The sequence below is a fragment of the Teleopsis dalmanni genome, chromosome 2 (assembly GCF_002237135.1).
Source record: "Teleopsis dalmanni isolate 2A chromosome 2, ASM223713v2, whole genome shotgun sequence".
Lineage (NCBI taxonomy): Eukaryota > Metazoa > Arthropoda > Insecta > Diptera > Diopsidae > Teleopsis > Teleopsis dalmanni.
In genome coordinates, this window is record NC_051847.1 from 242,030,153 (window position 1) to 242,042,530 (window position 12,378).

General features: G+C 28.0%; 2 protein-coding genes across 5 annotated transcripts in view; one reads left to right on the forward strand and one right to left on the reverse strand.

The window, feature by feature from the left end:
- The window catches only part of LOC119677163 (1,5-anhydro-D-fructose reductase-like), a 4,947-nt gene extending 2,083 nt beyond the window's left edge, over window positions 1–2,864 (forward strand). Inside the window, exons 5-9 of the mRNA XM_038088431.1 lie at window positions 1,127–1,137; window positions 1,760–1,940; window positions 2,000–2,184; window positions 2,239–2,355; window positions 2,419–2,864. Of these exons, the coding sequence (XP_037944359.1) occupies window positions 1,127–1,137; window positions 1,760–1,940; window positions 2,000–2,184; window positions 2,239–2,355; window positions 2,419–2,832 (908 nt within the window). The 3' untranslated portion in view covers window positions 2,833–2,864. The remainder of the gene's footprint in view (window positions 1–1,126; window positions 1,138–1,759; window positions 1,941–1,999; window positions 2,185–2,238; window positions 2,356–2,418) is intronic.
- Window positions 2,865–6,954: 4,090 nt separating this feature from the next.
- Window positions 6,955–12,324, reverse strand: LOC119680094 (transmembrane protein 245-like). Of its 4 annotated transcripts, XM_038092738.1 has the most exons (8): window positions 11,723–12,241; window positions 11,078–11,656; window positions 10,467–11,007; window positions 8,919–9,121; window positions 8,442–8,851; window positions 7,738–7,890; window positions 7,468–7,497; window positions 6,955–7,194 (listed from the first exon to the last, which is right to left on the reverse strand). In XM_038092738.1, exons 1-8 carry the CDS (start codon window positions 12,239–12,241, stop codon window positions 7,161–7,163), a joined length of 2,469 nt encoding a protein of 822 aa, XP_037948666.1. In that variant the 3' UTR covers window positions 6,955–7,160. The 4 variants fall into 4 exon arrangements, with proteins under 4 accessions (XP_037948666.1, XP_037948667.1, XP_037948669.1 ...); XM_038092739.1 differs by lacking the exon at window positions 7,468–7,497 and having other exon boundaries at window positions 7,115–7,194; window positions 11,723–12,324; XM_038092741.1 differs by lacking the exon at window positions 6,955–7,194 and having other exon boundaries at window positions 7,464–7,497; window positions 8,919–9,097.
- Window positions 12,325–12,378: the final 54 nt, after the last annotated feature.

The window sequence follows — 12,378 nt, forward strand, 5'->3', positions numbered from 1 at the left end:
AGAATGGAAGGGAATGTTTAGAAGCAAAAATGGTTTGGGGATGAGTGGGATTTACATTGAAGCTAATCAGTATTAATTTGAAAAACACTAGACAAAGGGACGGGTCCAAAGATCGATTGGACTAAAGTTAGTGTGTGCATAGAGACAAGGAAACATTGGCAACATTATGGTCGCTAGAGCAACCATTAGGGCACACTTGGGAAATAGACACATTTATGCGTAACAAATAACTGTTTAGCACATGACAATCAATATATTAATCTCAATTAAAATAGGACAGTTCATGCTGCGCGTGTAAGAGGTCGTTCTTTCTAGGAAATAATAGGTGAGGACCCACTGAGAAAATGGTTGCAGTGCAATCTTCGTCTCGAAAAAGATATTGCATCTATGAGTAGGGCTGTTAGTTCACGTCTATATTCGAGTTCACTGATGTTAGTTCGATTGCAATAGGTTTCGGTATATCCATATGAACATAAAGATCGACGAATACATTTTAAATCCAAATTTCATACAAGGAATGTATGCAATGAATGAAATGTGCGAACGGCACTACTGTAAAAGTCCCACCGTTCATAGGGATATGAATGAATTAGTAATTTTCTGGTTTTTTTTTTTGAATCACTTGTTGGGATATGTGATAGTCATTTATTTGAAATGATAAATGGTTCAACGACGCAGATCCGGCATGTACTCAAGTACAACTCATCTATTCCCACACTGTGTATTTGTTTCGTGATCCATTAATGTTCCTGTTTTTGTCACGATGCTACAATAATCTCACTTTTCTAAAAACGGGAGAACTACACAAATAACATTGTTGCCACATAATTTAAAAAAGATTTCTTTAATTAAAAAAAATATTAATAAAATTGTGTATATAATGTATTGAAATAATAGTCTAAATTAATTCTAAATTACATACATATAAATTATATATACTTACAAATCAGTTATAAATATTAATAAACAACTTAAAAATTTTTTAATATATTTTATCCAATGGCTGAGCCGAAAATATGTTGCCTCTTAACTTTATTCCTTGAGCTCTCTTTGAGAAATATATTAAGTTCTATTAAAACACAAAATGATTATTTTCACAATGGACAATGTTACAATTGAATTTTAGGGATAGACACGGTAAGGGGACCACCGAATGCGACAAAAATGAAAGGTCACCGAGACTGAGTTAAATAAAATTAATCTTCATGAATGTGAGACTTGGTGATGATCTATAATTAAAATTAATCATTGATTTTAAGTCGCATATTGATGGCAGTATGCTATGTGATAAGTCTGAAATTTTCTTCATTACTAATTGAGTTGCTTATATTCATATCTAGCTCCATATCTAGCCATAAATTTATAAATCGTGCTAGATGCTTCCGATTTCTGCTTTAAAAGTGATTTTTTAGTACTGACTTTTAGATAGTGGTATACTTAACATCACAAGGGACCATTATTAACACTAAAATAAGCTTTTGGGTATAAGCTATTATAATAATGAATACTATTATTAGTATTCATTAAAGCTATTTATTATCATTAAAGCTATTTTTTGTTAATAATTCTTAGTCGTACATTAATTTATATTCAAACAAAATACAAATAAAAACAAATATAAATTGTTTCATTAGAATTATAGTATTAACAATTTACTAGAAAAAATTATGATTTTTTATGAAATCCTTATAAAATTTTATATTATTTGTTATTAAAATTAACCCAGTTCTCAATAAATTACAAAATTATAAATTCTCAGGCTACAGAGGAGGAAATAGAACGTGCCATAGATTTAGCATTAGATGAAGGATATCGTCACATTGATACCGCACCAGTTTATTTAAATGAAAAAGCCATAGGTCGCGTACTCAAGAAGTGGTTAGATTCAGGGAAAGTACGCCGTGAAGAATTATTCATTGTTACAAAATTGCCACCAATTGGTAATAATTATTACTTCAACTCACTTAAAAATATAATTAATTAAAAACGTATTTTACAGCTAACAGACCTGAAGAAGTTGAGGAAACGATTAAGCAATCGTTAGCTGATTTACAGTTGGATTATGTAGACTTATATTTGATCCATACACCATTTACTTTGTATTTTGGCGATGGAGACATCAAACGTGATGAAAATGGTGATGTGGTTATTGATTCAAGTACAAATCATGTTGCCGTTTGGAAGGTATATAATATATATATGTATTTTTTATTAACATTTAAAAATTTATGTATTTAGAAAATGGAAGAAATGATTGATAATGGTTACACAAAATCCATTGGACTTTCAAATTTTAATAAACAACAAATTCAAAAATTGTTACCAAGCTGTAGAATACGTCCCGTTAATTTACAAGTGAGTTAATATTATCAAAAAAAAATATATAAAATATGTTTCTATATATTAATATGATTTAAGATTGAACATCATATATACTTACAACAACGTGATTTGATTAATTACTGTAAGGAGGAAAATATAGTTGTCACTGCATATGCACCACTTGGTTCCAAAGGCATCGCAGCATTGAATAAAAAAGCTGGTGTAGAACGAGAAATTCCAGATTTGATGAATGTTCCTGAAGTTCTCGCTATAGCCAAGGCACATAGTAGAACTACAGCACAAATTTTGTTACGTTGGGTACTCGATAACGGCTTAGCAGCTATTCCAAAAAGTACAAATCCTGTACGTTTACGACAAAATTTAAATATTTTTGATTTTAAATTAACTGCTGAGGAAATACAAACATTATCTAAGTTGGATGAAAATATAAGAGTTTGTGATTTCTCTTTCTTTAAGGGTATTACAAATCATCCAGAATTTCCATTTTAATTTTGATTATATTTAATAAAAAAAATTTGTTTAAATAATTTTGTTTGAAATTCATATATAATTAACGCCAATAGTTCCAGAACATAAATAATAATCTATTTTGAACATTGTGTAGGAATAGTTATATATTTTTATATCTTATATTACTCAAAATTTGTTAAATGAAAATTAATAAAATCACTATATATAAGTTGAAGATATATATAATTTAAATAATCTTAATATATCCTAATAAAACAAAAGAGAGATTATTAGTTTTGATTTTATTAAATGTCTAAGGAATCTACGAGTTTACTATATCTTTTTAAATTATATGTAATATTTTTCGCGTAAACCAAACTCCACAGGTTTGTTTTAAGTGGTTCCTTGTAAATGAAAACCTTTATATGTAAATCAATTATTATAAAATATTATATTAAATATAATAGCTTACCTTACAATTGTTTCGGATATTGACAAATATCCATCATCAATGGACTTTGGAAGTGTACATTGGTGTAATCATATGTATACAATAGTTTTTTTTTAGAAATCACTTTTCATTTTTTCACTTGGAAACTTACTATTCGTAGTTTGTAAGTAGATAAATCAAAATTAAAAGTAGGCTCCGATTTAAAACAACACAGATAATTAGGTAGAATACAATATAATACATATAATGTACTATATATTACGTATAATACAATTGTAGATATAAATACTAAAATTTGTAAAACAAATATCTACTAAAAAAATAAAACCAATAGGTAAAAATTATTTAAGATAATACTAATAATGCCCATATATCAAAATTGATATAACTTATTTGTAATTTTTCTATTTTTTAATTTGTAATAATCATAATTGTAGTACTTCTTATGGAACATTGTCAATAAATAATGGAGGATTCAATGCAATTTTTAAAGTGAAAATGCTTAAATTCAAAAATATTTATTCGTGTTTTTTGTTTTTTAACAAAATAATATTTAGTTATATATTTTATATACATCTATAAATAAAAATTTTATAAAAATATTTTTTTACTCTCATTAAATATTGTTTATTTAATCTATTAGAAATGCATAATTTAATGCAATTATACATAAATTGTCATATAAATAAGCTACAAAATTGTATTTTGTACTTAAATTACAGATAAATCAATAATTAATTTGATCACTTTGTGCCACTATAATTTTTGATATAATCTTAAGTTCAACTCTTTCCGAAGGTACGGTAGAACTTATAGTATTTGTTTGAGGAATAAATTTTACATTATCTGTAGTAGTTTTTGATTCTGTTGGTAGGTCAACACTGTCCGGAATATTTTCTTGGTCAACATAATTTGGGAATAATTTGTTCACAACTTTAGGTTCCTCTACAATAGGTATTGAATCTTTTGGCACATCAACTTTATCCGAAATATTTATTTGTTTATTATGCTTTGGTAATACTTTATTTACAAGTTTTTCTGCACCCACAGATGGTTTTGGTTCCGTTGATAAATCATTTTTATTGGAAACCTTAATATCTTCATGATAACGATTAAGTAACGGATTTGCATTGTGATCTTGTGAATCACTATTCGTAATTTCTATATTCAATTTTTTTGTAGTTCCCATTTTTGCATTCATGCTGCTTGAGACCAGGTCAGCGATTACATCGACTACTTCGGTATTGCTGCTAATTTTAATATAAAATTTATTTATTTAATACGAATACTAATAAAAAACCAATTCTTATATGTTATGCATTTTATTTGGACATATAAAATATAAAGTTTAGTGTGGTATATAAACATTATAAAAATTATAAAACTATTAGTTTTCATACGCAAAAGACAAATGTTCTGATATTGAAGAGAGAACGAAAATAAGACCATAGATCTCGAATAAAAATTAATTTTTATATTTAAATGCATTTATCGTTGTTATAGTTAAATAAAAAAATATGCCTTATTATATATTTTTTGTAAGAAATTTTATACTTAATTATGTATATTATCTTTGAATATATAAAGTAATATAATCTACAATTAATTTTTTATTGGCTAGGAGATATACTTTAAAAGAACGGACGGTACTTGAAAGAATATAACAGTAATGTATATTAATTATCTTTTATTCGATGGTTGTGTTTTAAATTAATTCGTATAATAATACAATACTATTCTAATACATCTGTTTTATGAAATATATAAAATATTTTTAATAGAAAAAAAATTAATAGAATAACAAACACAATTGTGACAAGGAGATTCTTTTTTATGATAATATTGGAATAGACAAGTTCTTCGGGATAACAAAGAAGGAAAAAATACATATAATGATTCATTAACCTTGTATTTATAATATTAATAGAACGTATTAAATAGGCACAGAAAGTTTTTGAAATAAAGTGGATGAGCTGCCCAAGTCTCTAGAACTTATTCAAGCAGTTCAAACATTTAAAGTGTTAGCTCCAAATGCTCGATTTTGAATATATTTATAAAATTAATAAAAACTTTTTAAATAGGCACATTGAGGTTTAAGAAAAATTTAAGAACTGAATTAAAGTTGCTTGAGTAGTTATAATATGTTTAGTGTTTGCACCAAGTATTCGAATTCAAATATACCATGGGAGTTGGAATATTGTAATGTTCAAATACCTCAAGCCATTAAACTAAACACTGATTTGAGGTCAGAGGAGCAGTGACTACTTGTATGAGTAGACTGACATTTACATATAGTAGAATTTTGTATTTTACAGTGACGTTTTAATAATAATTCGTAATCAGTGATTTATTCACTTTTGTAAAACAAGTAATTTTTTAAGTTTAACTTCTATTTATCTGGTTTTGTATAAAAAAAATTAAGTAACAAAAAACTTTAAAACAAAATAGTCACATAATAATAAAGATTTTCATAAAATTAATTAATTATTATTATAAAACGCATATAGCAAACATTTTCTTGACATATTATGTACAGTATTATCAGAACATTTGCTTCCAAAATATGTTTGTTAATATACATTAAGACCGAAAAGTTTTCGGAAATTCTCATTTAAAATTCGCGCGCTGTATATTTTTCGATATTTTAAGTTTATGTAGTTTGGCAGCACTGTCCTTAATTACTATGCCAAAAATGAGCGCGATCTGTCAGACAGTTCGTTTACGGCAGCTGTTGAAACCAGTTCACCTCAGTAGGGCGTTGCGAAAAAAACAATGGAAAAAAATATTGAACAAAGAGTTTGCATCAAATTTTGTGTTTCGAACGAAATTTCGTGTGCAGAATCGTTGCGAATGCTACAAAAGGCTTATGGGGAATCAGTTTTATCGAAAACTCAAGTTTATGAGTGGTACAAAGCCTTCCAGGACGGTCGTACGACCGTCGAAGACATTTCGCAACGCACTACTGAGGTGAACTGGTTTCAACAGCTGCCGTAAACGAACTGTCTGACAGATCGAGCTCATTTTTGGCATAGTAATTAAGGACAGTGCTGCCAAACTACATAAACTTAAAATATCGAAAAATATACAGCGCGCGAATTTTAAATGAGAATTTCCGAAAACTTTTCAGTCTTAATGTATAGTTAGATTTAATAACTATTTAATATTTTTGATGTTACAAGCTTAATTTTAAATATATAAAACTTTAACTTAAATTAGAAAGTATAAAAATATTGCCATTATTTATAACAAAAAAAATATATAAGAAAATATAATTATTTAGTTTCGCTTTTCATTATTATCAACATAAAAGTATATGGAATTTAATATTATTTAGATTTATAATATTTATTACAAGGAAGATCGCTTTATATAAAAATGAAATATTATTCTGCAATTAAAATTGTATAGGAAGAGTAAAACTTAATTTTAGTAAACATTCATATAATCATTAAAAAATAAATTTTAGTTTATTATTTACATTACATTGATTGGAAACATTGATTGTTTATTGCAAAACAATTAATATATATAATATTATATATATATATCTATTCGTAATACTTAGATACACGGGGTTTAGGACATATATTTTATCAGTACAAATCTTTTTTGCATAATTAACAAATATTTAATTAATACTATTATATATAACTATTTAGTTTATTTAGTTATTAAAAATATTTTAACATGTATAATCTACATCAAAATCAAGTCTGTTTTTATGCAATCTTCATTGTTAAATATAATGTTAGTTAATTAGTAACGTGATTTAGTAGAGTGTCCTTTGTTTTAGTATTAACAGTAGTATATATTAGTTAATTAACAAAATTCGAGGTAATTTTCTATTACAGTTGCTTTGTAGACGTACTTAAATCGTAGAATTTCATAAGAATTTGCTGTTGACTAAATGCGTTAATTAATTAAAATCATATAACGAATGTCTGCGTGCACTAAAGAAAGAAAACAAAACAAGGAATGCGTAAGGAAAAAAAATAAAAGAAAAATTAATATAATTAATTTTTAATAAGCCGAAGTAAATTGATTTTTGTTAGAAATTGTCAGAGGAAATATGATATATGAGAAATTTTTGTAGATTTAAGTGAAACATAAAATTTCAAAAACGCAGCCAATATTGAATTCATGAAAATAAAACAGAATTAATTTGATTTTGATTTGATTTCATTTAACATCAATAAAATGCGTTGTTCTTTAAATTAACTCACGTCGTGCGTGTATCTTCATCTGAACTACGTCTGCAAATGAACAAAATATTTAAAAAGCTTAAAAAATTATAATTATAAACATTTAGTATATCTACTTTAGTGTTGTTCCTCTTAGAATCTTATGTCTCTATCAAACTAACAATTTATCTTATATGCTATATTAAAACTAGCATTTCACGCTTAAATTAGATAACATTAAAGCAATACTTATTATAAATCACTTACATAAATTAAAAATACTTTTTCTTAATTTTTATATCTTAAACTGACCTTGTATCATCATTGGAGCGCATTGCAACAGCAGCAATTTCAACCATGCCAATAAAGAAACACAGCATAAGTGGTCCAAATATCGCGCCTTGCCAGCCAAACCAGTACATGCCACCAGCTATAGCTAAACCAGTTAGATAAGGATGACCGCCACTAGTAAAGTAAATTATTATTAATAATATTAAATAATACGAGTATAGAGAATTATTTCATTTATAAATTATAAAATTTAATTTAACCAGGCTAAAGATTACTAATAAGTGATAAGTAATATTTATCAAATTTTTGTTAATATTATTAATACTCGTATGTCTTAAAAAATTATTTTTTGTACAAATATTTCGGACTATTGCGTAAATCGTCTTCTGTGTACCGACGTTAAGCCCGATTATAATAAATTTTATTGAAATATAGTTCGAAATGATAATTAATGAATGTATTATCTATACGAAAGATTTTAAAATAAATTATCAGCAACGTAAAGAAAACTCTTTTAAGGTCGTGTGCGAGTTAGGCTAAGTGGATGCTAAACCAAATAGGACTTTTCTTGGGATTTTTTGCACTGCACACATTTAGCCATTTATCAACACGTATCGACACATCACTATATTATCGGCACAACTTAGAATTTCCCTTATTTAGAACGCAACTTAGCCTAACTCGCACACGACCTAAATAACATTTAGTTTATTTGTAAAACTTACCCTTTCATTTCTGAATATATTGCTGCTTCAAAATAAGGTGGCACAAAAAATTGCATTAAAAATAAGAAAATGCCTGCATAAAATCGATCCTGTGCAAGCCATAATTCCAAGAACGCAGGCAGTGCACACCAGTAACTACCCAAAAATGGTGCAGCAGAAAGAACAGCGGCTAATGCTGCCGGTAAAAATACAATACGTGCACCACATATGGTATGCATAAACCAAGTAAAAAGACACGTGAAAATAGAGCATTTAAATAAAGAAATTAAAACTCCAGAAATTGAATTATCCAAAGCATCAGCAATTTTTGTGCCCGAAGATGAAAATCCAAGATACTTTGTTATCTGCAAAGGTGCATATTGAACATTGCTACTAGCCAGTAAATAGAATAGAGCAGTAAAGAAAACGATCTAAATAAAGAGAATAACATTTATTAATATATATTTTAATATAATAAATGTTTATAAATATATTTACCATATCAAGTATAAATTCAATACATGCTTGTCCACCAGATAACAGTAATGAAAGTATATCACCCGTAAAGGACATAATCATTGAAAGGTTTGTACGTATTATATGCCATAGTGATTCTGCTACTTCCAATATTGTTTGTGTATTACTCTGCGCCCAGCCGATGATACCCTGTTTCGCCACTAAAACTAGCTCTTTAAAATGTCCTTTATTAAAAACACATTGCACTTTGTTAGCAAAAACATGCAGTGATGAGGTGATATATAGAGTGGGTAGGGAGTTCATAGAGGGAATTAAATGTGTTTATGTCAATTTTATCATCTCAATTGAAAATATCTGTCGATACTACCAACTCGCGCAACAACCCACTGATAGGGCTGTGTGACAGAGGTTACTGAACGCGGACAAAACCGACTCATGTCTGTAACGGCCCACTTAGTAAGCAATTGTAAATATCTTCCTTCGTTAAAAAATTTTGTTACTCAGTATTTTTGTGCATTAAAAAAGCATTTTTATTTATTAACAACGTAAGGTGTCTTAAAAAATCTCATTTTAAAACTTATCTATGAGTGTGTAGTAATAAAACTTGAATGGCAGATACAATTTTTGTGACAATGAAGCCAATCAAACAAACCTCCTTTGAATTTTGGTTAATCAGCAATACTCTATAATTTCTTCCTTATCTCGAACTCCAAAGATTTAAAATTAGGTATAATGGAGGCAAGCGCTCAATGATCAAGTTGATAGCAGTAATGAAATTATATCATAGTCCTATATATAGTCTTATATATGTGTACTAATTACAGTGACTTATTCTTACATTTAGCTTATTGTGACATTAAAATCTGTGATATCTTTACCTGAAACTTTCGTTAATATTTATTTTGAAAGACATATGTGACATATTGTTCCAAAACTCTCATTAAGGGGTATTAGAATTAAGTTTTAATATCCCAAACAAATAAAATTGTTGTTATTAAGTATATATATTTTGAAATGACTAATATTGTTAATTAATTAATGAGACTATGCATTTTGCAGCAGTTTATAGATCGATTTGTGTGAGAATAAGTTTAATGTGAAGAAGATATAGTATTGCAAAAGTAATTTAATTGTGTCTATATCGCTACTGTGATAAACACTTGAGTATTTATAAATAAATATATTCAATTATATGTTAAATTAAATTTTAAGAATGTTAAAATATGGATTCCATCACATATACTTTATAAATGTATCTTCTCACCGTTAAGATATTTTAGTCGTTAGAGTTGAAAATGCAATTGTTATCAGGAAAGTCTTTAAATTAAGACAATTATGTGTATGAAACTTCAATGATTAATGTGCAAAAGCTTATATATTGTTATTAAACACCAAAGACAGATAACATTTGGACAGTTAAAAATGTTAATTTAGTTATGAATTTTTTTTACTTTTGGCAATGTGTACAATATTTACAAAATTTACAAATATTGTTAGTTTTAACGCACACAAACACATTTAGTTGCGGATTAATTATAGCAATTTTGTTAATAATAAACTTTTACTTACCAGGATTATCAACAATTTCACCAAAAGTACTTTTTAGTGCTTCTGTCGGCACACGTGGTCCATAACTTGTATCGGATTTATTGAAATCAATCCAATATTGTATTAAACGATCCCAAACATCTAAGATTTGGTCTCTTAATTTCGTTGCATGCACTGGATCAGCTTCAGCTAACCAATCATTTATATATGCTTCTATTTTTCTTCGTCCATAGTGATGTGCATTATCTAATGCATCATCTAGTGAGGATTGTATATTAGCTGGTAATATATCCACTAATTCCGGTCGGTTGGTAATAGTTTTATTAATGAGATCTTTTCCCATATATGCAACTTCAATAGTTTCTGAATATATGTTAACGCAAAAGAATACACTTAAAAAGACAATAATGAGTAACATAAGTATGATCATTAAAACTGACGTAACCAAATCAACAGAAGATTTCAGCGAATTTCTGACAATGCCATTGATTTTGTAATTTAATTCCAAAATGCCTGGTAAACACAATGGCAAAATTGCGGAGTGATGTTCAATTGTCCAAGACTGCAAAATAGTTTTGAAAATGATTTCATTAAATATAAAATATATTTAAAATATTTTAAACAATACTAACCTTAATATTATTATAAAAATCATTGAGTTTACTGTAAATAAATCCCTTTAAGCCAGTTATATCTCCTAAGGTGTTGAGTAGATGCAATGAAATTGGAATTGCTGCCAATATACACATCCATGCGTTACGATATAAAAATGTTGTAATACATGCATAGAAAAGAAACTTAAAGTAATTATCGCTTATATTTGGTTCATTATTAACTATGCTAGGTTCGATTGTTTCTACAGAATCCATTGTCTCGCTTAATGATATATCTTCAATGTCAGAATGCAAGCTTTGCTTTTTCTCTGCTATAATTGCCATGGATTTCTCGAAATCGTTTTTGTTTAACAGTTTTTTTAATTTTTGCACTAATGTGCTCGAATCCTCGTTCATTTGTAGATGATAACAAATAGAAACAATTACATAAATCATTATTACAATTAATACAGGTACTTGAAATGCTCCTAAGAAGCTGCATGCATAAGTGACAATGGCCACCCAAAGCAATTGTCCAAAAATAGCAAAACGGGAACTTAGTTCTGGTTTCCATAAAAAGTGAACTGACGTCAAATAAATAGATACAATTACAATTAACTGCAAATAATATTCCAATTAGTAAAAATTTAATTTAAATAATTTAGTATTATTGTTTATACATACCAAATAAATGTTAAGATAACTGATTAAATCTACGAAGGTTGTATGTGAAAATACAATTAACTTCCATACTGCACACAGAAAACCTTTAGGTGCATACGCAATCAACAATTTAACGCTAGCAGCTATACCGAATCCAGCGGTTATAAGCTGCCAATGCTCACGAAACCAATCAACCAACAATCGTCCACAATGTTCTGTAGCTTCCATTGGTCCCAAGCATATTGAGACAAAAACGTTTGAATCTTGCGCTTCTAAACGTTCAAACCAACTATTAAGTAAATCGGCCAGCTTCTTTTTGAAAGGAAAAAGTACAGCGCCCATTAAAAACGCCCATAACAAGGGTCTGACGAAAGGGCCAAGTATGAAACACACAGCAACGAGCGCACATACTCCAGCCGCGATTAAGAAATTGTACATTGCCGCTCTGAAGCTTTCATTATTCTGAGATCGCATCCGCATAAACTTGTTGAGTACGCTGTCGAAAGAGCGATCTCGTCGAATAGAGTCTGAGCGATTCATGTTAACGTTTACTTAGAAATAAAGATCACAAACAAATTTGAGATGTTGACTGGTTTTCCTAGTTTAATTTAAAAAGCTCTGAAAACAAATAACTAATTATTTATTATAAAAAAAAGAAAAAATCAGTTTCTACTCTA

Excerpts from the sequence above, each read along its gene's own strand:
- LOC119680094 (XM_038092738.1), bottom strand. The coding sequence starts at position 12,241 with ATGAATCGCTCAGACTCTATTCGACGAGATCGCTCTTTCGACAGCGTA. Across the intron at positions 7,498-7,737 it reads CGCTCCAATGATGATACAAG|ACGTAGTTCAGATGAAGATA; the intron begins GTCAGTTTAAGA and ends GTTCATTTGCAG. Across the intron at positions 7,195-7,467 it reads GATGAAGATACACGCACGAC|TGCACGCAGACATTCGTTAT; the intron begins GTGAGTTAATTT and ends TTCTTTCTTTAG.